The 24,248-nt window shown below is 42.9% G+C and overlaps 3 protein-coding genes across 5 annotated transcripts in view; all 3 read left to right on the top strand.

The window, feature by feature from the left end:
* Positions 1–377: 377 nt before the first annotated feature.
* LOC125092243 (huntingtin-interacting protein M) lies at positions 378–945 on the top strand. Its single transcript, XM_047716618.1, has one exon. The coding sequence runs from the start codon at positions 484–486 to the stop codon at positions 823–825; it is 342 nt and encodes a 113-aa protein (XP_047572574.1). The 5' UTR covers positions 378–483; the 3' UTR covers positions 826–945.
* Positions 946–8,499: 7,554 nt separating this feature from the next.
* LOC125091976 (histone H2A-Bbd type 1) lies at positions 8,500–9,072 on the top strand. The gene has a single exon (XM_047716177.1). The coding sequence runs from the start codon at positions 8,607–8,609 to the stop codon at positions 8,991–8,993; it is 387 nt and encodes a 128-aa protein (XP_047572133.1). The 5' UTR covers positions 8,500–8,606; the 3' UTR covers positions 8,994–9,072.
* A 13,215-nt stretch (positions 9,073–22,287) lies between these two features.
* Positions 22,288–24,248, top strand: part of SYTL5 (synaptotagmin like 5) — a 141,696-nt gene continuing 139,735 nt past the window's right edge. For all 3 annotated transcript variants that reach the window (XM_047716700.1, XM_047716699.1, XM_047716701.1), the window contains exon 1: positions 22,288–22,358. The gene's annotated coding sequence lies outside the window, so the exon portion shown is untranslated. The remainder of the gene's footprint in view (positions 22,359–24,248) is intronic.

Below are 24,248 nucleotides of genomic sequence, written 5' to 3'. Positions count from 1 at the left end.
AAACTGGTTTCATCCCATCCTGTGGTGGGGGGAACAATGCAGTCTCTACTAGCCAAAACATTTTACATATTTATCACGAAACTGCAACTAACAAAGGATTGTAAAAGACCTCAAAGACCCTAGAAGGCTAGAATCAGATCATGTGGAATGGTGTCCTAAGACAGGGAAGAGTTTTCCACTGAAATATGTATTTATCTGTACAATGTTAAAATCAAGCAGAAAATGGCCATTTTCTTAATATCAGGGTCCAGTCATTAGGGTGACCAGGTTCCTGTCATGGACATTTCTGGGCTGAGGCCTGATAAGGCCACAATGGGTACTGATGACATCTCAATATCTAGGATGTCACAAAGGCATCTCCCTGACCAATGAGGGGCCAGAGCATGGGGATATAGTGGGCGGATGTGACTGCTGGTGTCTTAAGAGGCCTAGTCCAGCTGAACAATCAAGTAGAGCTGATTGGAGGCCAACCCAGCCAACATCATGTCAGGAAAGAAAAACCATGAGAGCTCCCATCAGACTCAAGCCCATCTTATAACAACTGAGCTCCGGTTCCCTGTGAGCTACGTGGACCGCCTCCTGCAGGAGGACCAATACACACATCGTCTGAGTTCATCCACAACTGACTTCCTCCTTGCCATGCTTGACTACCTCACTGACTACATTCTGGACCTGGTGGGCACTGAGGCCAACAACAACAACATGCTGACTGCCCCACAAGATGTGGAGAGAGCAGTGGACAGCGGTGGAGACCCCCATCCACGCTTGAAGGATACAGCCTTCACACTGTTCGATGAGATGCCTGGATCCAGAAGGAACGGCTAAATCCTGAGTTCCTGGAGACTTGTGGCAGTCCTCACAGCCTCAGTCCAAGCCAAGTCTTCTCATAACTGAGGAAGCCTGGCTTCTGTCATCAGTAAATGATGTTAAAGGATTTAAGATCCAGTGCAATTTTTCTGACTGGTGTCTGTTTCTGTGCTCCTGAGTGGGTGGTGTCTGTGGGATGTCCAGGAGGAGATCTCCCATGGGGAGTGGAGGGTGGAAGGGGCGGTCAGTGTGGGAAGCTGGAATCTGGCGTTTCAGGGAGCGGTTTCTCTGGGGACAGTACGGGGAGTGGCCATGGCCGGAGTGGCCGGTTGTGGGGGAGATCTCCCACGGGGAGTGGAGGGTGGAAGGGCGGTCAGTGTGGGATGCAGGAGTTGGGTATTTCAGGGAGCAGTTTACTGGAGAGAGTGTGTGCGGGCAGGGGTGGTGTGTGGCCGTGGAGGGAGTAGCTGGTTGCGGGGGAAAGACTTCCTCCCTGGCTCTGAGCAAGTCAACGCCTGGGAGGCCAGGAGGTTGGCTGGGGAGCCGGGGGGGGGGGGCTCCTGGGCATGTTGAATTCCCAGGACAATGGTGGTAACCAGGGAGGGGCTGAAGGCTTTCTTCGTCATGGGGGGAAGCTGTGGAAGTCAGGAGGAGATGGCAGTGGGGGTGGGTGGAGAGGGTGGTGTAGCAGTTGGCATGAACCTAATGAGACGGGCTTTCCATGAAGACGGAGGAGCGATGGGAAACCGTGAAGAGGCATATGAAAAGGAGACATGCTCAGGTTGATTTCATTCATTTAGACCCAGCCTCATTCCAGAAAAGGACTTGAGACACAGATTATTAGTGCTGTGATGCTCTGTGAAGTATATCCTTCTTTCCTCTCTTGTGGACACTGGTAAATTAAGTGGATATATATATACACACACACATATATATGCATACATACATACATACATACATACTACTCTCTGGCCTGAAACAGGCAATTCAAAGATTTCTTAATAGCTGCATGTCTCCCTCCTCACCCTCCCTCTGCCTCCTTCTACCATCTGTCAAAGTGTGGAGCTGGCTTTGCTTTTGTCTACTTCACAGGAGTGTCCTGACACTAACAGCATGCCAGTTGTGTTTAGAGGTCATCAAGATATGTGCTTGTAGAAATCCAAGGAACTTTTCTTGCTCCCTAATGCCACTCAGCCCCATATTTTCAGAAACCTCACTGTCAAGACGTCCACCCCACAAAGTTGTGGTATGTTATGGAGAGCCAGAACGCCCTCCTAGCCTTAGCCAAGTTCAACAGTTACTCCTCTGTTCATCCGAGTAGCCAGCAGGCCTCTCCCAGCAGCTGCAGGTGAGTCTCCTTCCCAGGAGGATCACAGGATAGCACCAGCATCGACACCCCATCCCTGAAGGGGCGCATCTTTGCACCCCGGGCATGGTTTCTTATATTTGGTGTCCTTCAGCCAACAGGGAGTGCCTCCAGGGTGAGCGATGCTAGGGAATCAGTCATTATGCTAAGATCTTGGTATGTTGGTTACGTAGCTGATTTTTTAGAAGCTGTTGGTTTTGGCTTATGACAGTGCCTTGTTTTGGCACAAAATAATCTCCTGGGTCCTTTACCAGAAGGCACAGCTAAGGAGGAATTCATTAAAGGCCAGAGATGTGAGAGTACGTGCATAAGTTATGTCAGTGTAGCAGACCTGTGTGGTCAGGCCGTCACCTCACGGTCCATGCAGTAGTGGACACTAATGATCCCTGTAACACCTGTAGGGAGCCAGTCTTCTCGGGCTCACTCAGAGTATCTGATGTCCGAGGTAGAGTTTGGAGTTTGAGCCTTAGTGACTTTATGTTGTCGAGCCCTCTGCAGTCACAAGGGCATGGGAGAACCGGGCAGGGCAGTACCGCCGTCCCTTTAAGAGCTATGCTTCTGCTGTGCTTGTGGGTTTCCCAGGAACATGGAGGCCATGATCAGTAGAGCATGGGTGTAAATGCAGCACCCTGCCATGTCCCCCCTCCTACATGGGCACAGGAATCCTACACTGGGGGAGGAAGGCGGACAGAGACTGACAGTCACTGCCCTTGGGAAAGAATGAGCCATCCGAGTTTAGGCCCTTTGTGCATTTCCACAAAGTGGGAGGTGGGGGATGGTGAGGAATGATTAACTCTAGCTCGGGCCCTGGAGAGAGGACACCATTGATGACTAGTGCCCTGTTGGGAGTGGACAGCGAAAGCTGGAGTGAGTGGGGATGGTCTGGGAAGGATGCGGCTGCCAAACCAAGTCTGTTATCAAAGGCAGTATCGGGACAGGCTAGGGTCAGACACAGGTTACCACAGCAGAAAACATAATGTGTGAGGAGAGATGAGCCCAGAAACCAAGCCTGAGGGGAACCTGGAGGGTTGTGTGGCCTTGGGGAGGGTCATGTGGGCTTGGGATTGGCATAAGCACAAGGCCTGGACACTAGGCTGGCCTCTTACTGAGAACAACCTTTGAGAATCGTGGCATTTGAAGGCCCAGGCTCCCTTAATCCCTGAATCTGACAGATCCTACAGGAAGTGGTCAGAGGGAGACCACCTAACTATTTAGAAGGAGCCTTTGGAGCCCCAAAATAAGATTCAAAAATGAGAAGACTATCTATAAATATCAATAAATCATTTGCCTAAAGAACAAATTACAAAGTGACTGCTCACAGACATAATGGAGGTGGGCAGATGGGATCATTAGGCCTATAATGACTCTTTCAAAGGAAAATCAATCAGCTCCCAGCATTTAAAAATCAAGAACTTTAACCTGAAAACTTCCATTGCTGACTCCTCTGGTAAAATCACAATGTCTGGGCATACATGTGTATGTCATGAGAAGCTGACTGGCTGCTGTCCCATTCATCCTGGGTCTCTCTGTTTTGTCCCAGTGCTCACCCTTCCTTGCTGGATCTCATATATGACCCTGTTCACTCATTTACAATACTCATCTGGCTTTTAAAGTTCCTTGAGTTCATCATCCCCATCATAATTTAATTGTAAAACCACAGTTTTCTGAAGGATGAAATTTTCTCTTTCAATAAATATGAACAGCACAGGGCTCGTCAAAATGGTCTTTGCTATGGGGCCAATATATTCTGTTGTTCAAATTCACTGTGAGCTGACAGACGGTCATGTTTTAGTAGGACTATAGCAGAGTTCACGTTAGACTCTACTTGAGTTCGTCATCTGAACTAGTATAAACTCTGTTCAGCGAGAAGACTCCACTCACTTCAATGTTATGGCAAAACGTGAACTGCTCTGAAGGTTACTGAATGCCGACCATCTCCCACCCTGCTGTAGCTGATGGGTAACAGATACTTTGATGGCCTACAGCAGCCCCACATCACATTTGAATAGCACTATCAGAGTGCTTTTTATTTTATCTTATTCTTTAAGGACTGTGGTTTTGAATCTAGGGAAAGGCAATGAATGGGACATGAATTCGGCTGTTCCATTTAGTGTTTCTGCTTCAGAGTCCTTCATGAAAACAGAAGAATGGTCTGTCATGTATTTAGCATTCCAGAATTACTGTGGGGAAATCCTTCCAAACTTCATGTGTTTAAACAAACTTTACTAAAGGAAATCAGTGTGCAGCAGGGAGGCAGGTTAGATACTGTGGTTGTGTGATATCTTGGCTTCTGCCACGTAGGATGAAAGCAGTTGACCAGCTTGACCATGGAGGAGAGGGTGTTCATGACGTATTGGGACAAGATAGTGACAAGAGGGAGGAAAGTCTGGTTCTGGTCTCCCATAGGTGTGGATTACTTGGGGTGGTGGATGGGCACATCAGCTTCCACAGCTGTCAGATGAGGAGGTTGGACTAAATTGTTTCAAATGTGTACTCAAGGTGTACAATTGCCAGTTTGAGCTTTTCCTAAGAGAAGTCTATACTGACAGTGGAGAAATGGGGTTAAAGGACAGGGATTCTTTCTGAGCATCTCCATGTTACAGCTGGGGCCACTGAGGCCCAGAGATGATACTCCACTCTCCCAACGTCACATGGCAAGTGGGTAGAACAGCAAATATGACAGTCACATTCTGGTAACTTTACTGAGGCCCCACTGCTACTGTACCCTGAGAAATGAGCCTGAAGATAGAAAGTGTTTAATGTTCTCCTCTGGGATACGGAAGCTAATCTCTTCAACACAGGGTTGTTAAGGTCTCTTAGACTTCTAGGAAAGCACAAGGAACAACTCACTCCCTAAAATTGTCCCTTCTGTTTTATTTGGAAAAGGCCAGACAGGTTGGGATCAGAGGACTGATCTTCTGCTACAGGTCTTTGAGCTTTGCAAATCCTGGTTCCTTTTGTTCCACTTGCTAATCTTGTCCCACTGAACATTGTGATAGCCATTCCATGAACCCATCTCCTTCTCAAATAATGTGTTCTCAAAATTCTCACTCTGTCCGCTGACGGGGTCTTAAGAGTGATTATGTGATGACATCAGAAGCCTGTGCTTAATAGTTTATTCTGGAAGCATCTTGAAGTTACTGTCTTTTTTTTTATGGGGTTCTGAGACCATCCTTATTTGTTGAAGACAGTCTCTGGGCTGTAGATGATTATAGTGCCTTTAGAGAAACCTCAGTGCAAATCAGATGACAAACTGGAGGAGACAGATACTTATAGCTGAGATTAACTTACTGATAATTTTTGTAAGTAAAAATTTGTGATGGCATAAGAGTAGTGAAGCTACAGGTGGAATTACCTTTTTTTTTTTTTGGTCACACGTGAAAGAAGATGACAAGACAAGAAAAGAGTTTTTGACCCAGTGTCTATAAAGCGTAATGATGTAAACAAAAATGTATGGTATAGGTCCTAGACTTAAGGATTTTAATAAAATCCCATTGGTGTATTAGAGCTCTCCAGAAAAAGAAAAAACTGAACCAATAGGATATGTGTGTGTGTGTGAGAAAGAATATGATTGGGTCATGCAGTTATCTGGTCTGACAAGTCCTAATTCTGTAAGGTAGGTCAACAGGCTAGCAACTCTAGCCAGGTTTCTTTGTTACAATGTGGCTAAATGTTTCTCCAAGAAACCCCAGTTTTTGCTCTTTGGACTTTCAACTGATTGTATGATGCTAATTTCCTTTTCTTATAATAAACTGATTGTAGATGTTAATCTCATCCGAAAAGTGTAGACCTGCATAGGGTAGCAAAGTTGACACATGGAATTTAACCATTATTATAGGTAGGTTTGATGTGTATACTTTGTCAAAAAGCACTGGCCTATAAGATGCTGGATTGAGATTTTATGAGGAAGGTTGCAACCAAATATTTCAAAGTAATAACTGAAATGATGGCTGATAACACTATTGTTTTGTTACCCAAATCACCAGCAGGGCTCTGATAATAAAAAACATCTCATGGACAGTAAGGCCACTGACAGATCTCTAGAAACTGCCCATACAGGATAGAACATTTGAAACACTTATATTAGTATTTTCTGTATTAATATTTAGCCTAGGGAAGTCTGAGCACATCTTTTGATTTGGGAATTTTCTGTGCAACTCATCAGTAGCGATATGTCCAATAAATCTAATTATTTCTAGCACTTCTCTTTTTTATAATGTGAAAAAATAAATCTTTGATTTTCCAGGGGCCCTGCGAGGAATCAGTTGAAAACCAAAGGCAGTTCTAAGTGCAAAAGGTACTGCAAAGTATTATTTTACTTCAATTTCATTTAAGATTATATTTTGGGAATGCTAAAATCGAATGCCATGTGGACATTTGCATGCTTAAGGTAGAATTATGAGGGCCTGAGAACGTGAATGCTTGTAGCTTGGCTATCTACTAATTCAGTGGCAAGATGTAAGTAAATATAGAAAAGTCCATTAAGTAAAGTCCGTAAAACTTTAGAAATGCAGAACTATTGTTTCTTTTCTTTATTTAAAGATTTTATTTATTTATTTGACAGGCAGAGATCACAAATAGGCAAAGAGCCCGGCGGTGTTGGGCGGGGGAGCAGGCTCCCTGCTGAGCAGAGAGCCTGATGTGGGGCTCGATCCCAGGACCCGAGATCATGACCTGAGCCAAAGGCAGAGGCTTAACCCACTGAGCCACCCAGGCGCCCCTCTTTTATTTTAAAGAGAATAATCAAAGACATGTTGAAATCAGAACAAAGGGATATTCTGTCGAGATACAGAATCTCTGCTCCTTGGGCAGATTTTATATAAAGTAAAATGGGAGGGTAAAATAGGGCTTTCTAAAATACTCAGGTCCTATTCGGTGGAATCTGGTCATGTTCCTTTCTATCTTGCAAATAGGACTTTGTAGTTGTAAGTTAAAGACAGTGAGGTGGGAAGATTATCCTGGATAACTGAAGCTGGCCCTAGAAATCAAAGCGCCCCTCTAAGAAGGAAGCAGAGGGAAATTTGAATACAATAGCAAAAGGCCATGTGACAGCTGAAGCAAGGCACAGCACTGCTGGCTTTGAAGATAGAAGAAGCTGTGACTCAAGAAATTCAGCTGTAGAAGCAGGAGAAGGCAAGGAAATGGATTCTACCCTAGAGCTTTCAAAGGTCAGGCAACGCTGTCTACACCTCGATGTTAGCCTGGTGAAGCGGATTTCAATGTATGACCTAGAAGAAAATAAATGTGCATTGTTTAAAGCCACCAAGTCTGTGGCAATTCGTTACAACAGCCATAGGAAACTAACACAGGTGAGGAGTAATGTTGTCACCTCCTCTGGAGAACAGACCCACACTCCAAGAAAACTCAGCCTTTTCCACAGAGAACAAACTGAAGTCTCATGGCTTCAATGTATCATTTGGTTCTGAAGGGCCCGGGAGCTCTTTCTGAAGATCTTGTAAATGAACCCACCAGAACTGATCCAGATTTTGAAAAAAATTAAACCGCAAGAAAAACACAAAGTCAGAGAAGAAAATGACCATTATTAAAAATTTAAATTAGAAAAATAACATTAACAAAGTACTATCTGTACTTTGGATTCACCTAGAAGAAATGAGACACTCAACTGAGAAGGAGGTACACTTCTGTGTCTACGAATGTGTACCTGGCTCTCACAGGTGAACCCCCTGGGCATATCAGTGTGATCTTCAAAACAAGGTATTTTTGAGAGAGAGAGAGGGAGTGAGCATGACTGAGCAGGGTTGGGAGCACCCGAGGGAGAAAATCTTCAGTAGGCTTCACAGAGTCTGACACAGGGCTTGATCACATGACCCTGAGATCATGAACTGAGCCGAAACAGAGTTGGACCCTTACACAGATATGAACTGGAAATGTGTTAGTTTTTTTTTTAACTCATGAGGAACTGGCAGATATTGTAACCAATTCAAAAGAGAATCCAAAGAATATAGAAATATAATATTTAAATGTGTACATGGGGAAAAGTGGTTTTATTTTGGACCTTTACTGGACAGCATTCCATATGTCTGTTGGTTACCAGCTGTTTACAAAGGGCTGTAAGAGAGCTCAAAGACGATGCAAGGCTAGAATCCGGTAACCGGGAATAGAGTGTCCTAAAGACAGGGCACTGATTATATTGAACATTCATTTCCTTTTTAAAGCTAGGCTATTAAAGTCACCTAGAAAATGTTCCCTCATACAGAGGGTTCAATCAACACAGAGACCAGCTTTCCATCATAGACATTTCTAGGCAGGTCCTGATCAGGGCCCAGTGTCATCAATGATATCATAATGTCCGAGTTGCCTTAAAGGCAGCTCCCGGGCCAGAGAGGGGCACAGTGGGCAGGAGCGAGCACTGGTATCCAGACAGACCCAGGCCCCTGGCACCATCAGGCAGGGCCAAACCCCAGCTACCATCATGCCTGGGAGAAGAAGGCCCTGGCACTATCCTAGACATAGGAGGCCCAGTCTGTCCCGCTCCATGAGAGCTGAGCTCCAATTCCCGGTTAGCCGCGTGGACCGCCTCCTGAGAGAGGGTTGCTACGCTCAGCGCCTGAGCTCATCTACACCAATCTTCCTCACTGGCATTCTGGAGTACCTGACGGCCAACATCCTCGAGCTGGCGGGCCAGGAGGCCTGCAACAACAAGAAGATACGCATCACCCCAGAGCACGTGCAGAGGGCCCTGGACAACCACCAACACCTGAGCCGCCTCTTTGAGGACAGCGCCTGCCCTCAGGTGGAGGGGGTGCCCCAGCCCAGAAAGTGGTGCTGCCTGGGTCCCAGAGCCAACAGCCTCATCTAGTCCCCGGCCCCGCGCATAGACGAGGGAGGCCTGCTCTCCTGTCAGCAAAAGTCATTAAAGGACTTAAGATCCAGTGCAATTTTTCTGACTGGTGTCTGTTTCTGTCCTCCTGAGTGGGCGGTGTCTGTGGGACGTCCAGGAGGAGATGTCCCGTGGGGAGTGGAGGGTGGAAGGGGAGGTTGGTGTGGGATGCTGGAGTCCGGCATTTCAGGGAGCGGTTTCTCTGGGGACAGTACGGGGAGTGGCCATGGCCTGAGTGGCCGGTTGTGGGGGAGATCATCTCCCACGGGGAGTGGAGGGTGGAAGGGCGGTCAGTGTGGGATGCAGGAGTTGGGTATTTCAGGGAGCAGTTAACTGGGGACAGTGTTTGCGGGCAGGGGTGGTGTGTGGCGGTGGAGGGAGTAGCTGGTTGCGGGGTAAAGACTTCCTCCCTGGCTCTGAGCAAGTCAACGCCTCCCAAGAGGATGGCTGTGGGGGGCGGGGGTGCTCCCAGGCGTGTCAAATTCCCAGAACAATGATGGTAACCGGGGTGGGGCTGAAGGCTTTCTGCATGATGGGGGGAATGTGTGGAAGTCAGGAGGAGATGGCAGTGGGGCTGGGTAGAGAGGGTGGTGTAGCAGTTGGCATGAACCTAATGGGACAGGGGCTTTCCATGAAGATGGAGGAGCGATGGGAAACCGTGTAGAGGCATATAAAAAGGAGCCATGCTCAGGTTGATTTCATTCGTTTAGATCTGGCCTCATTCCAAAAGACTTGAGACATGGATTATTAGTGCTGTGATGCTCTGTGAAGTATATCCTTCTTTCCTCTCTTGTGGACACTGGTAAATAGTAGCATCAAAGGTTTTATCTGGCCTAAGACATGCAGTCCCAGAAGTTCTTAATGTTTAATAGATTTATATTTTATCCATGTATTTCTTTGAGAAGAAGGGAGAGGGAGGGGCTGAGGGAGAAGGGGGAGAGAGAATCTTAAGCACTTTCCACACCCATTGCAGAGCCTGACTCAGGGCTCAGTCTCACAACCCTGAGATCATGACCTGAGTCACAATCAAGAGTTGGATACTAAACTGTCTGAGCCACCCAGGGGCCCCTTAACAGATTATTCATAAATGTATTTCATTACAAACACATTTGTTAGTCTCATTCTTAGCTGAAACACCTAGCCTGTGTATGGTCCTATTTTGAGGGAGCGACCTAGAGTTCTCAGTGGCTGGATGCCTGTTTGGAGAGGTGTAAGTGTGTTCTGTGTAAATCCCGTCCCAAATGGTGAACTCACAAGTACATACGATTCTTATAAACACTCTTGTGCTGTTTTGGGTTAAAAATAATTGTCACATCGAGTGTTCTGGCAGTCTGTCCCCTTCCTGTAACTGTCAGCATCTGTCATTTTCTCCTGTTCATCATCTGCTCAAGATACCCCCTCTGTCACCCCCGGCCTGTCATAGAGGGCTGCTCAGAGGTCACCTTGGCGGCTTCAACAGTGGGATCAGAGGAGCTAGATTGGCCATCCCGGTTCACCATTTTGTGGCCATGTGATCTGGGACAGTCCTCTCTTCTCTCTGAGCAGCACTGTCCTCATGTGTTAAATGGGGACACTAAGAGTTCCTCCATCTTTGGATTTTCGCAAAGATTAAGTTAATGTGTGCCTGGAAGCTGTGGCAGAGCGCGGTGCCCGGCACCGAGTGTGTCCTTAATGAGTAGCTGCCTGTCTCTCCCTCCCTGTAGACCAGAAGCCTAGGGGTGTTTCCCAAGCGCCCCTAGGCCTGGCTCTCACATGATGGTGGGGTGCCTGGGCCTCTGGCTGTGGAAGCACAGCCTGCTGCAGCCTGTGGAGAGACAGGAGAGTGCCATGGAGAGGAAGAAGCAAGAGGTATACACCCGGGAACCAGACAGGCCTCAGTCCCATTTCCTCTCTGCTCTCCTCTGCCTGGTGACCCGCCCTCCCTCTGCCTCCTTCCACCGCTTGTCTAAGCAGAAAGACCGGTTTGGCTTTTAGCACATTCACAGAAGTATCCTGAGAAAAATAGTATGAAGGTTGTACTTACAACATGTTAGAATATGTGTTTTTATAAATCCAAGAAACCTTTCTTGACACATACTGCCCCTTCAACCCAATATTTACAGAAATACTGTCAAGATCCACCCCATGATATTATTTTCTAGAATTCATTACTCTCTATTTTAGTGAGAGTCTTCTGAGGGGGCTCAAGGAGCTACCACAGGCAGCTGTGGCCTCTCTAGGAACTTTCTTTCTGCATCAGCATCCTCTCCTTCTGTTTGGTTCTCAGTGGTCTTGGTAGGCCTTGGCCACCTGTGTGAACTTCTCTCACTCCTTGGTCATTTGTTATGGAGAGCCATGAAGCCCTCCTAGCCTTTGGCACGTTCAGCTCTCTCTCTCCTCTTCATGTGAGTTGGCGAGCAGGCCTCTCTCCAGCAAGTGGAGGTGGAGGTTCACTAGGTTCTGGTAGTTTCCTTGGGGACACATCATCCTCCATAGCCATTAAGTGCAGAGGTTGGACCAAATTTCTTTGAAGGTCTCCTTGAGGTATAAGTCCAATTATCAGTCTGTGAGCTTTTCCTAAGAAAAATTCCGTACTAACAATAAGTGGGGCACAGGGGACAGGGCTTTTTTTAGGGTCTCCATTTTATTTCAGAGGCCGGTTTTGGCCCCAGCATGGTAATCAGCTCTCCCAACATCACAGTGAGAAGGAGAATGTGTCTCTCCTACCTGTTGAGGTTCTTTCTGATATCTTGAGAAACAGGCTTTGAGATAGGTGTTCTCCTCTGGGAAAAGGAAGCTAAACTCTTAGTGTCTCTGGGATCTAGGGAAGCACTATCAACTTGGTTGTATTTTATTTGGGAAATCTGATAGGTTAGGATAAAAAGATCGATTTCATACTTTGTTTTTATCTAAATTCAATTAGCCTTCATATCCACATCAAGTATCAACATCATTAGTGTTTTATCTTTGTACTTTGCAAACACAGGTCTTGTTCCTTGTATCTTATGTTGAGCAACGTCAAGAACACTTCTGCTTCTCAGTTAACTTGTTCTCAGAATTCTGAGTCAGTCCACTGACCTCGTCTTTTTTTGTTTTAAAGATTTTATTTATTTATTTGACAGACAGAGATCACAAGTAGGCAGAGAGGCAGGCAGAGAGAAAGGAGGGTAGCAGGCTCCCCGCTGAGCAGAGAGCCCGATGTGGGGCTCGATCCCAGGACTCTGGGATCATGACCTGAGCTGAAGGCAGAGGCTTTAACCCACTGAGCCACCCAGGCGCCCCTGACCTCGTCTTAAAGGTCGTTATGTGATGACATCAGAAGCCTGTACTCAAGGGCCTATTCTTGGAAATACCTGATCTCTTCCTGGGGATTCTCAGACAGTCCTTCTTTGTTGAAAACAAGGTCCCTGTCCCATAGCTGATTGTATGGCCTTGGTGGAACCACCAGAGTCAAACAAAAAACAATCCAGAGGAGACAGACAATTATGGCTGTGGTTAACTTATTACTGATAATTTTCACAAGTGAAAACTTTTGTGGGAGGCATAAGAATAATGCAAATGAAGGTGAAATTACTTCCCCCCCGTATGGAAAAGAAGATAATAAAGTCAACTCAAAAGAGATGAGTTTTGGACAAAAGGCCTACTAACATAATTAAGACTATTTTGGAAAAAGTCTGGAGTAGGCTCTGAACATCTGTATTTTAATAAAATCTCTAGGATAAGTTTTATATATATCCTGCATTTGAAAGCATTGGCCTAGAAGATGCTAGTTGCAAATTAAAATAGTAAGATTGCAATCAAATATTTAAAAATAAAAATTACACTGATAACACCATAGTATTGATGCCTTAATATCATTAGGGGAAGTACCACCAGGACTTCAGTAAGTAGAAACAATGGACAGCGAGAATACCGACAAATCTCTAGGAACTTCCTATATATGCTACAGTTTCTAAAATATTTATGTTGATAATGTTATCCCTATTCAGATTTAACCTATAGGAAGTTGATAACCTCTTTTGAGAATTTTTCCCATGCAATTCATAAACAGTAGTATATCAAATAAACCTCATAATTCTACCACCTCTCTTTTTACAAGGTGACAAAATTTTCTGACTTTCAGGGCCTTCTGGGAAATCTCAAAGGGAGTTTTAAGCGCAAAATATCCTTTGAAGTATGAATTTATTTCGTTTTTCATTTAGGGTTCATTGTGGGGAAGGAAAAAATAAAATTGCCAAGATACTTGAGCACTTAAGATCAGATTATGGAAGCTTCAGAACGTGAATGGTTGTTGCTTGGCTACCTGTTTCTTAAGTGGCAAAGTAATAACCATTCAGAAGTTATGTAACTTCTTTTATTTTTTTTTTATTTTAAAGAGAATAATTAGGGTCATGATGAAGTCAGAGCAAATGGTAGAAAGTTTTTCTTTTGAAGTATAAAATCTCTGGTTTGGGGGGCAGATTACAAAGAAGGTAGTTCAGAGGAACCAATTTTGAACTTCCGACTTCCCGAACTGTAAGCAAATAAATGTATGTGTGGTTTTCTTTTATTGTTTTTTAAAAATTATTTTTATTAACATATAATGTATTATTTGCCCCAGGGGTACAGGTTTGTGAATCGTTAGCTTACACACTTCACAGCACTCACCATATCACATACCCTCCCCAAAGAATGTTCGAACACAACTTGGTCTGTCTTACTGAAAGCAAATCAAATTCTCAGATTGAGTTAATATTCAATATACTATTTGGTATTAAATTAGCTTCAACTTCATTCTGAAAATCATATAAACTTGTGAAAATTGAGTCCAGTTTGGAAAAATTTAGCCCAAATTTGTGTTCCTTTGGAAATTCTCTTTTTGCGACTTCTCTGCAGCTTTCTGTCCGTGCTCTCTTTCGTCTTTGAGCATCCTCATCCTCATTCCGATTCTGGAACAAAAAGCCATTTTACTTTTTTAGAAAAGCAATACTTTCTGGGTTATAATGTATCCAAAATAAAATAACTGAGAGAGTAGATCAGAAAATGAAAGCTAAAGAAACAGAGGTCAATATTCATTGCATTGGTGCTTTGGAGTCACCTGAACCACCAAGAAAAGACATGCCTAGGCTTAAACTCTGCATGAGACACCCTTCTCTGGCAATGAACTTTACTTAGCTCTGGTAGGTGAATGTATTGGGAATTTCTATTTGATCTCTAAGATGATTAGAAGATAATTTTCAAAACAAGATAAAATCATGACGTCCATACAGATATGAAATGAATGTGTTAAACGGTTTTTGTTACCTCATGAGAGACTCAAGAGACATTATACCCATTTAAAAAGAAATAGAACAAAGAACCTAGATGTCCATTAACAGATGAATGGATAAAGAAGATGCGGTGTATATATATACAATGGGATACTATGCAGCCATCAAAAGAAATGAAATCTTGCCATTTGCGATGACATGGATGGAACTAGAGGGTATTATGCTTAGCGAAATAAGTCAATCGGAGAAAGACAACTATCATATGATCTCCCTGATATGAGGAAGTAGAGATGCAATGTGGGGGGCTTGGGGGGTAGGAAAAGAATAAATGAAACAAGATGGGATCGGCAGGGAGACAAACCATAAGAGACTCTTAATCTCACAAAACAAACTGAGGGTTGCCAAGGGGAGGGGGGGTAGGGAGAGGGTGGTGGGGTTATAGACATTGGAGAAGGTATGTGTTATGGTGAGTGCTGTATGTGAAGTGTGAGTGCTATGTGAAGTCTGTAAACCTGGTGATTCACAGACCTGTACCCCTGGGGCAAATAATACATTGTATGTTTATAAAAAAAATAAAAATAAATTATAAAAAAAAGAAGTAGAACAGACACAAGAATACTGTTCTGTAATATTACCCGGAGTTTAGAGTCACATGTCCTAGGATGGAAGCACTGTCCCAAAGGGTTGAGCCATAGGCCAAGGGCACAGCTTTAAATCACAGAGGACTATTTTCAGGCCTTCAAACCTAATGGATCTTGCTGGTTGGATTGAGAAATTTCTTGGAAATGGTGACTTTTCTTTCTTAGTTCTCCCTAGTTAAAACAGAATTCATGTAACTATTCTCCTATGCCTGTCCACCACTGTATTTTGAGGATAAATAATTTTTTTAGTTTCACAAGTCCACAAATGGAGAGGAATTTTGCCCCAAGATAGATTGCTCCAGAATCTCACCTGATTTAGGTAATAAGATTTTAGACTTGGAGTTGGTACTCTAATGGGTTGAGACTTTTGGGGTTGATGGGATATTTTGAACGTGGAATGGACATGCATCTCCTGGGGCCAGGGGGTAGACTTTTGTAGGCTGGATATCCAAGTGTTAATCCATAAACTCATGAAAGTTACTTTATATGGCAAAAGAGATTTTATAAATATGATGAAGTAAAGGATTTTGAGATGGGGAGAATATCTTGGATTATAAGGATGGGCCCTAAATGCAATCACAAGTGTCCTTATGAGAGGAAGCTAGAGGGGGATTCAGTACAGAAGAAGAAGGCATGGTGACCACTGAAGCAAGATGCTAGGCTTTTGACTTTGGAGCTGGTGGAAGGGACCACAGACAAGGAATGCATCCTTAGGTGTTGGAAAAGATGAACAAATTCTCCCCTAGAGACTTTGGAGAGAGTGTGACCCTATCAACACCCAGAGCTTAGCCCAGTGAAAGTGATTTCAAACTTCTGACCTCTAGAAACATAAGATAATAAATGCATGCTGGTTTAAGCCACCAAGATTGTGGTAATTTGTTACAGAAGCCAAAGGAAACTAATACACCTCCCGAATAAGCTTATATCTACTCACATCAGCGTCTGCTCCTAAGGGAACCCAAACTAAGACACTAGGAGAAGATAAAGGATATAGCAGCTAGCTAACTTATCCCATCTCCACTGAAGTTGTCCCCCACTACCTTCCTTTTCCGTGATTCATATGATTATGTTTTGAGATGGGTTAAAATTGTGCAAGACTTGTAATACTGAACAGCAAATAGGTTTTTCATAACACTTAAATTTGGTAGAATGAATCCCTTAGGAGACTTTCATTTCTGATGGAGTAATTGGTCCCAGACTAGCTCTTCTGCCATAAATGACCATAAAACTGGACAAAATATAGGATCTCACTGTTTGGGGGGCATTGTACAACAGGCAGCACAGTGCTGTAATTCCATAGAGAAAGGAAACTCACAAGGTAGCTCAACCATCCCTCTAGTTCTCTGCTTGGGGAAAACATCCCACTGGCATGTTTTGCTTGATTTCATACAGAACAACAGTGACGCTGCTGGGCTAAGAAGGCAGGAATCAGAGTTTAGTCAATTTGAAGAAGCTGGAATTTTCAAGACAATGCATCATAGAAGAAAGAGCTATATAAAGGAAGGTCTTCATAAGTCCATTTGGGGGATTTCTAAGAATTTCTGGCTCAGAACTGGGTGTATGTTCATAGGGGTGGACTACCTAAGACTGACCAGAGGGTACAGATTTGAGAAAGGACAGAGATATTACCAGTTGACCCATGCTGGGGGATGTTGGAGTTCCAAGCCGTAAGAGTGAAGAGACCTTGAAAATACCTCACTAATATCCTGGGCATCCAGCTGAGACACCAGAAACCTTAGTAGTTAAGACCATACCCTAAACTAAAACCTATAATAGATCCACCCTTAAAAATCGTAAAACCCTACCCTTATAAGATATGGAGAGGAGATAGAATTTGGAGTCTTCTACCGTTAAATTAATTGGGTGGGGAAGACCTTAGGTTTTCTACATATCTACCTTAATAAAGCATAAAATCAAACTTCCCGAACTGCCTACTAGAACAAAAATCAGTACTCTTCAGAGGAAGATAGCAAAACCCAGAAGCCCCATACATATCCACACTGTCCAGTTTACAGTAAAAATTATTCAGCATGCAAAGAAACAGCAAAATATGGCCTATAGTCAAGAAAAAAAAAAACAGAAGCCAAGATGCCCAATTGTTGGACTTTTTAGATGGTGATTTTAAAGGAATTATTCTGTGGTCAAAGATCTAAAGGAGAATATGTTCAAAGAATAAAAGAACATAAACTTAATAAACAGACAGGGAATTTCAGCAGGTAAATGAAAACTATGAAAAAACAAATAAAAGCTTTAGAACCCAACTGGGAATTGGAATGACTCACTTTTCCATAGCAGTTTCCTCCAAACTGCTTCCCAGTTTTTATACCCTGGACACAGCTATGTCAGCTTCTGCACATCTGCCTGCTGTTTGTCTTACTTGCCTATTAAAATTCTTTTTAAATGCAAAAAACCCTTTAGAACTAAAATTTATAATAACCAAAATAAAAACACACTACTTGGGCTCAACATCAGTGTGGAGGTGGCTGAAAAAAGAGTCTGTGAACTTGAAGATAGATTGATAGGAATTATCTGATCAGAAAAAAAGCAAAAACCAAAAACCAAAAACAAACCCAAAAAGATATCCTTGAGACTTTTTTTTTGAAAGTTTATTTTTTTATTTTATTTTTATTTTTATTTTTATTTTTTTATCATTTTTTTAAATTTATTTTCAGCATAACAGTATTCATTGTTTTTGTACCACACCCAGTGCTCCTTGCAATCCGTGCCCTCTCCAATACCCACCACCTGGTTCCCCCAACCTCCCACCCCCCCCCACCTCTTCAAACCCTTCAGACTGTTTTTCAGAGTCCATAGTCTCTCATTGTTCACCTCCCCTTCCAATTTCCCCCAACTCCCTTCTCCTAACTCCCCATGTCCTCCATGCTATTTGTTATGCTCCACAAATAAGTGAAACCATATGATAATTGACTCTCTCTGCTTGACTTATTTCACTCAGCATAATCTCTTCCAGTCCCGTCCATGTTGCTACAAAACTTGGGTATTCATCCTTTCTGATGGAGGCATAATACTCCATAGTGTATATGGACCACATCTTCCTTATCCATTCGTCCATTGAAGGGCATCTTGGTTCTTTCCACAGTTTGGCAACCATGACCATTGCTGCTATAAACATTGGGGTACAGATGGCCCTTCTTTTCACTACATCTGTATCTTTGGGGTAAATACCCAGTAGTGCAATTGCAGGGTCATAGGGAAGTTCTCTTTTTAATTTCTTGAGGAATCTCCACACTGTTCTCCTTGAGACTTTTTTAAAATGATGTATTGGCTTCTCCTGCATGACTCTTTGAACATAAGAAGTAATGTCTCTCTTGGTACTTAAGATTAGACCCATCTTCTGCTCAGTTCCCTGGGACCCTGAAGGGCCACTGTAACTAAAAAGAAGCCTGGTCTGAGCATATAAATGAATAATCATGTTGGGGAAATAATCTTCCAGAATTTTTCCTGGCTCCAACTTAAGATGTAGTATAGTACAAGCATTAAGAAAATTTCACTCATTTTCCAGTGTTCAGCTGAGCAGCCACATCCTATCACAGTTATCTTTTAAAAATCATACCTACTGGGGGTGCCTGGGTGGCTCAGTGGGATAAAACCTCTGCCTTCGGCTCAAGTCATGATCCCAGGGTCCTGGGATTGAGCCCCACATTGGGCTCTCTGCTCACTGCTCAGCGGGGAGCCTCCTTCCTCCTCTCTGTGCTTACTTGTGATCTCTGTCTGTCAAATAAATAAAGCCTTTAAAAAAATAAAAATCAAATGCTTTTTCAGCATCTATGGAGAGTATCATATGGTTCTTGTTCTTTCTTTTATTAATGTGTTGTATCACATTGATTGATTTGCAGATGTTGAACCAGCCCTGCAGCCCTGGAATAAATCCCACTTGGTCGTGGTGAATAATCCTTTTAATGTAATGTTGAATCCTATTGGCTAGTATTTTGGCGAGAATTTTTGCATCTGTGTTCATCAAGGATATTGGTCTGTAGTTCTCTTTTTTGTTGGGATCCTTGTCTGGTTTTGGGATCAAGGTGATGCTGGCCTCATAAAATGAGTTTGGAAGTTTTCCTTCTATTTCTATTTTTTGGAACAGTTTCAGGAGAATAGGAATTAGTTCTTCTTTAAATGTTTGGTAGAATTCCCCTGGGAAGCCATCTGGCCCTGGGCTTTTGTTTGTTTGGAGATTTTTGATGACTGTTTCAATCTCCTTACTGGTTATGGGTCTGTTGAGGCTTTCTATTTCTTCCTGGTTCAGTTGTGGTAGTTTATATGTCTCTAGGAATGCATCCATTTCTTCCAGATTGTCAAATTTGTTGGCGTAGAGTTGCTCATAGTATGTTCTTATAATTGTCTGTATTTCTTTGGTGTTCGTTGTGATCTCTCCTCTTTCATTCATGATTTTATTTATTTGGGTCCTCTCTCTTTTGTTTTTGATAAGTCTGGCCAGGGGTTTATCAATCTTATTAATTCTTTCAAAGAACCAGCTCCTAGTTTCGTTGATTTGTTCTATTGTTTTTTTGGTTTCTATTTCATTGATTTCTGCTCTGATCTTTATGATTTCTCTTCTCCTGCTGGGTTTAGGGTTTCTTTCTTGTTCTTTCTCCAGCTCCTTTAGGTGTAGGGTTAGGTTGTGTACCTGAGACCTTTCTTGTTTCTTGAGAAAGGCTTGTACCGCTATATATTTTCCTCTCAGGACTGCCTTTGTTGTGTCCCACAGATTCTGAACCGTTGTGTTTTCATTATCATTTGTTTCCATAAATTTTTTCAATTCTTCTTTAATTTCCTGGTTGACCCATTCATTCTTTAGAAGGATGCTGTTTAGTCTCCATGTATTTGGGTTCTTTCCAAATTTCCTCTTGTGATTGAGTTCTAGCTTTAGAGCATTGTGGTCTGAAAATATGCTGGGAATGATCCCAATCTTTTGATACCGGTTGAGACTTGATTTCGGACCAAGAATGTGATCTATTCTGGAGAATGTTCCATGTGCACTAGAGAAGAATGTGTATTCTGTTGCTTTGGGATGAAATGTTCTGAATATATCTGTGATGTCCATCTGGTCCAGTGTGTCATTTAAGGCCTTGATTTCCTTGTTGATCTTTTGCTTGGATGATCTGTCCATTTCAGTGAGGGGAGTGTTAAAATCCCCTACTATTATTGGATCATTTCCTTACACCACACACGAAAATAGACTCAAAATGGATGAAGGATCTCAATGTGAGAAAGGAATCCATCAAAATCCTCGAGGAGAACACAGGCAGCAACCTCTTCGACCTCAGCCGCAGCAACATCTTCCTAGGAACATCACCAAAGGCAAGGGAAGCAAGGGCAAAAATGAACTTTTGGGATTTTATCAAGATCAAAAGCTTTTGCACAGCAAAGGAAACAGTTAACAAAACCAAAAGACAACTGACAGAATGGGAGAAGATATTTGCAAATGACATATCAGATAAAGGGCTAGTGTCCAAAATCTATAAAGAACTTAGCAAACTCAACACCCAAAGAACAAATAATCCGATCAAGAAATGGGCAGAGGACATGAACAGACATTTCTGCAAAGAAGACATCCAGATGGCCAACAGACACATGAAAAAGTGCTCCATATCACTCGGCATCAGGGAAATACAAATCAAAACCACAATGAGATATCACCTCACACCAGTCAGAATGGCTAAAATTAACAAGTCAGGAAATGACAGATGCTGGCGAGGATGCGGAGAAAGGGGAACCCTCCTACACTGTTGGTGGGAATGCAAGCTGGTGCAACCACTCTGGAAAACAGCATGGAGGTTCCTCAAAATGTTGAAAATAGAGCTACCCTATGACCCTGCAATTGCACTGCTGGGTATTTACCCTAAAGATACAAACGTAGTGATCCGAAGGGGCACGTGCACCCGAATGTTTATAGCAGCAATGTCTACAATAGCCAAACTATGGAAAGAACCTAGATGTCCATCTACAGACGAATGGATAAAGAAGATGTGGTATATATACACAATGGAATACTATGCAGCCATCAAAAGAAATGAAATCTTGCCATTTGCGACGACGTGGATGGAACTAGAGGGTATCATGCTTAGCGAAATAAGTCAATCGGAGAAAGACAACTATCATATGATCTCCCTGATATGAGGGAGAGGAGATGCAACATGGGGGGTTGAGGGGGTAGGAGAAGAGTAATTGAAACAAGATGGGATTGGGAGGGAGACAAACCATAAGTGACTCTTAATCTCACAAAACAAACTGAGGGTTGATGGGGGGAGGGGGTTGGGAGAGGGGGGTGGGGTTATGGATATTGGGGAGGGTATGTGCTATGGTGAGTGCTGTGAAGTGTGTAAACCTGGCGATTCGCAGACCTGTACCCCTGGGGATAAAAATATATGTTTATAAAGCTGTAAAAAAAAAAAAAAAAGAAAAAGAAAAAAGAAAGGATGAATACCCAAGTTTTGTAGCAACATGGACGGGACTGGAAGAGATGATGCTGAGTGAAATAAGTCAAGCAGAGAGAGTCAATTATCATATGGTTTCACTTATTTGTGGAGCATAACAAATAGCATGGAGGACAAGGGGAGATGGAGAGGAGAAGGGAGTTGAGGGAAATTGGAAGGGGAGGTGAACCATGAGAGACTATGGACTCTGAAAAACGATCTGAGAATTTTGAAGGGGTGGGGGGTGGGAGGTTGGGGGCACCAGGTGGTGGGTATGGTAGAGGGCACGGATTGCATGGAGCCCTGGGTGTGGTGCAAAAATAATGAATACTGTTATGCTGAAAAAATAAAAAATTAATCAAAAAAAAATAAAAATCATACCTACAAAAAATGAAAATAAAAATCATACATATATACTGTGGTGTCACAGTTAGACTCGCGGACTGTGGTGCTGGAATGCCTGGATGTAGCTTCTGGCTCTACCGTTTACTAATTGGGTAACTGTGGACAAAATACCTAGTATGCCCATCTGTAATATGGCTGTAGTAACAGTTCATACTTAATAAGTTTTGGAACTTCTGGGAAACAACAGACGTAAAGCACTTGGAATTGCACCTGAGACTTAATGTGTAAGTGTATGTTTTTCTCAGATCGTTTCTGAATAGAATATCAAAAGGAACAGAATATCGAAAGAATGAATTCCCTTTAAAACATTAATTTAAAAAGTATCTCATTTCAAAAACCTTCCCAAATGTGCTTGAGAGGAAGAAACAACTCTCACCTTTCCCCTGCTGATCAACAGAGACATTCCTTTTTGAAAGTGGACATACTGCCTGCTTCTTGGACTAGCTGTCCACCTCAGGTAAACACCACTCTGTGCTCCTGGGTGTGTTTGGTGTGTAAATAGATTGTGGGAACAAGAGAGCCTGGTTTTTCAGGTTCCTGCTCCTAGCACTGCACGAGGGTCAAGTAGACCAGCTCTACCGTTGGTGTGTCTGAAAGAAAAGTGCGTTTACAAAATGTTCTAACCATCAGATTGAGGTAAGAATAACGTGTTTAGGGGTCTTCAGCGTGATATCTGCTTTCTTGGTTTTTGTATTTTTCCGTGGTAGGGCTTTGGGATTTGCTTATCAGGAAATGAATGACTCCTTCCACCATTTGATATGAGATCTTAAAATGAGGGGAAAGAGAGATGGATATATACAGAAGGGACATTTTGGCTGTTGGGCTGCTACGTGAGTTTGATGGCTTGAGGAAGAAAATCGAAGTATCTTCTTGTTATTAGCACTTACTTTAGTCTACAGATTGAAACACTGCACTAGATCCTACTGAAAAAATGAGTGCCTCCACGAGCAAGTATATCCTCCTGACATAAACAAATCAGGTTCACAGCAAAAGTACTGTTATTTTGCCAAAAACCTCTCACACCTCTCTGTATGAGATAGCAGTCCTTTTGTTCTGAGTTTGTTTCATTTGCTGGAAAACTCACATGTTTTATTTAGCATTGTTGAATAACAGTTCTGCTCTTGATGGGGGTAAATATCCACTGTGGTTATAAATTGAGTAGCAAGATTGCCAAAGCCTGAAATCCCTGGAATAATTTCAACATGAATGTGATGTTTTTAACACCACAAGGAGACGCGATACTGACTGAATATGAATATACCCTAGAAAGAGCCATCACTTTTTTTGAAAATTGCTCTTTAATGTGGATTGTTTTAATTAGCAATGCGATCTTCCTCATTTAAAGGAGAAATACATTTTTCAGGATAATGTATCAAACTCTGTTCTTGGAGAAGAAAGGAGTTATATATTTCCAGCATTCAGAATTGTGAGTAGCAAACATTACTTGTATATGATAATGTGTTTAAAAATATACCTTAAATCTTAGCCTCCTTAAGATGTCTTTTAAGCACAGGAAGTTAGTGTTTAGGTTTTGGGTTTGTTTTTGTTTTTGTTTGTTTGCTTTGTAATAAGTTGCTTGTATGTTGTTTAGGCAACAGCTTAAGCACAAGACTGTTATAATTTATACCCCACAACTTAAGTGCATGAAGACATTGGACTTGAGTGAAATCCTTAAACATCCCCAAGGGCGTGCACGTGTGTGTGTGTACATGTGCACACACGCACACGTACACAAACACACTTACATATGGACAGCTAACACTGGGGAAATAGATAAGGGAGACCACAAGAAAATGTCTTTTTGTTGCCAAATCATATTGATTCCATGTGCTTACGATTTTCTGAAATTCTCTGCCAGCCTGAGTTTGGGAATTAGCTTTGTGTTGCCGTTCTGTTTATTCTTGTTTGATACTGTCTTCTAATAAGTTTAGGGGATAAAATAATGTTTCTACCTCTTTGTGTCCTGGAGACCATTTAGTATATTCGCTGAAACTACTTTCTTCCACTCGTTTAGTATGTTAAAGAAACGCAACTTTGTGTGCGAAATGAGCCGTTTGTTTTACCTCACTGAGCTCTGTTACCGAATGGTGTATGTTATGACTGTTCAGCCAACATGTGCAAAAATTTAGCTCATCATCTTTGATAGTTTCTACTTAGAATTCTTCAAAACTGTGTTTTTGTACATCCCATATTCTGCTCGTGTACGTGCTCTCACTCTCATGCATTCACCCTGATGTGTACTTTCCCACTTTGGGATGATTTCTGAGATTCTGTGACTTCTCTCCACCTTGGTGCCGTTCCCAGCTCTGTCTCTCCATGGGTAGTGTCATTGTTTCCTCTGACGTCTGCTCACCGTGCTTTCCCCACGTCTTCCATCACGCCCAGCCCATAGACTCCTAATTCTCCTGAGTACAGAGGTCATAAAAGAGGTGGTCTTGTTCCTTCCATCACTTGTAGAGCTGGTGACTCAAGTGGCTACCTTAAGTTCTGGAAGATCCTCTAGAAGTCAGGCAGACATCTTAGAGG

This window comes from Lutra lutra, chromosome X, assembly GCF_902655055.1.
Source record: "Lutra lutra chromosome X, mLutLut1.2, whole genome shotgun sequence".
NCBI classification, from domain to species: Eukaryota; Metazoa; Chordata; class Mammalia; order Carnivora; family Mustelidae; genus Lutra; species Lutra lutra.
Note: the sequence above shows the minus strand (reverse complement) of the source record. Positions and strands in the feature narration are given on the sequence as shown.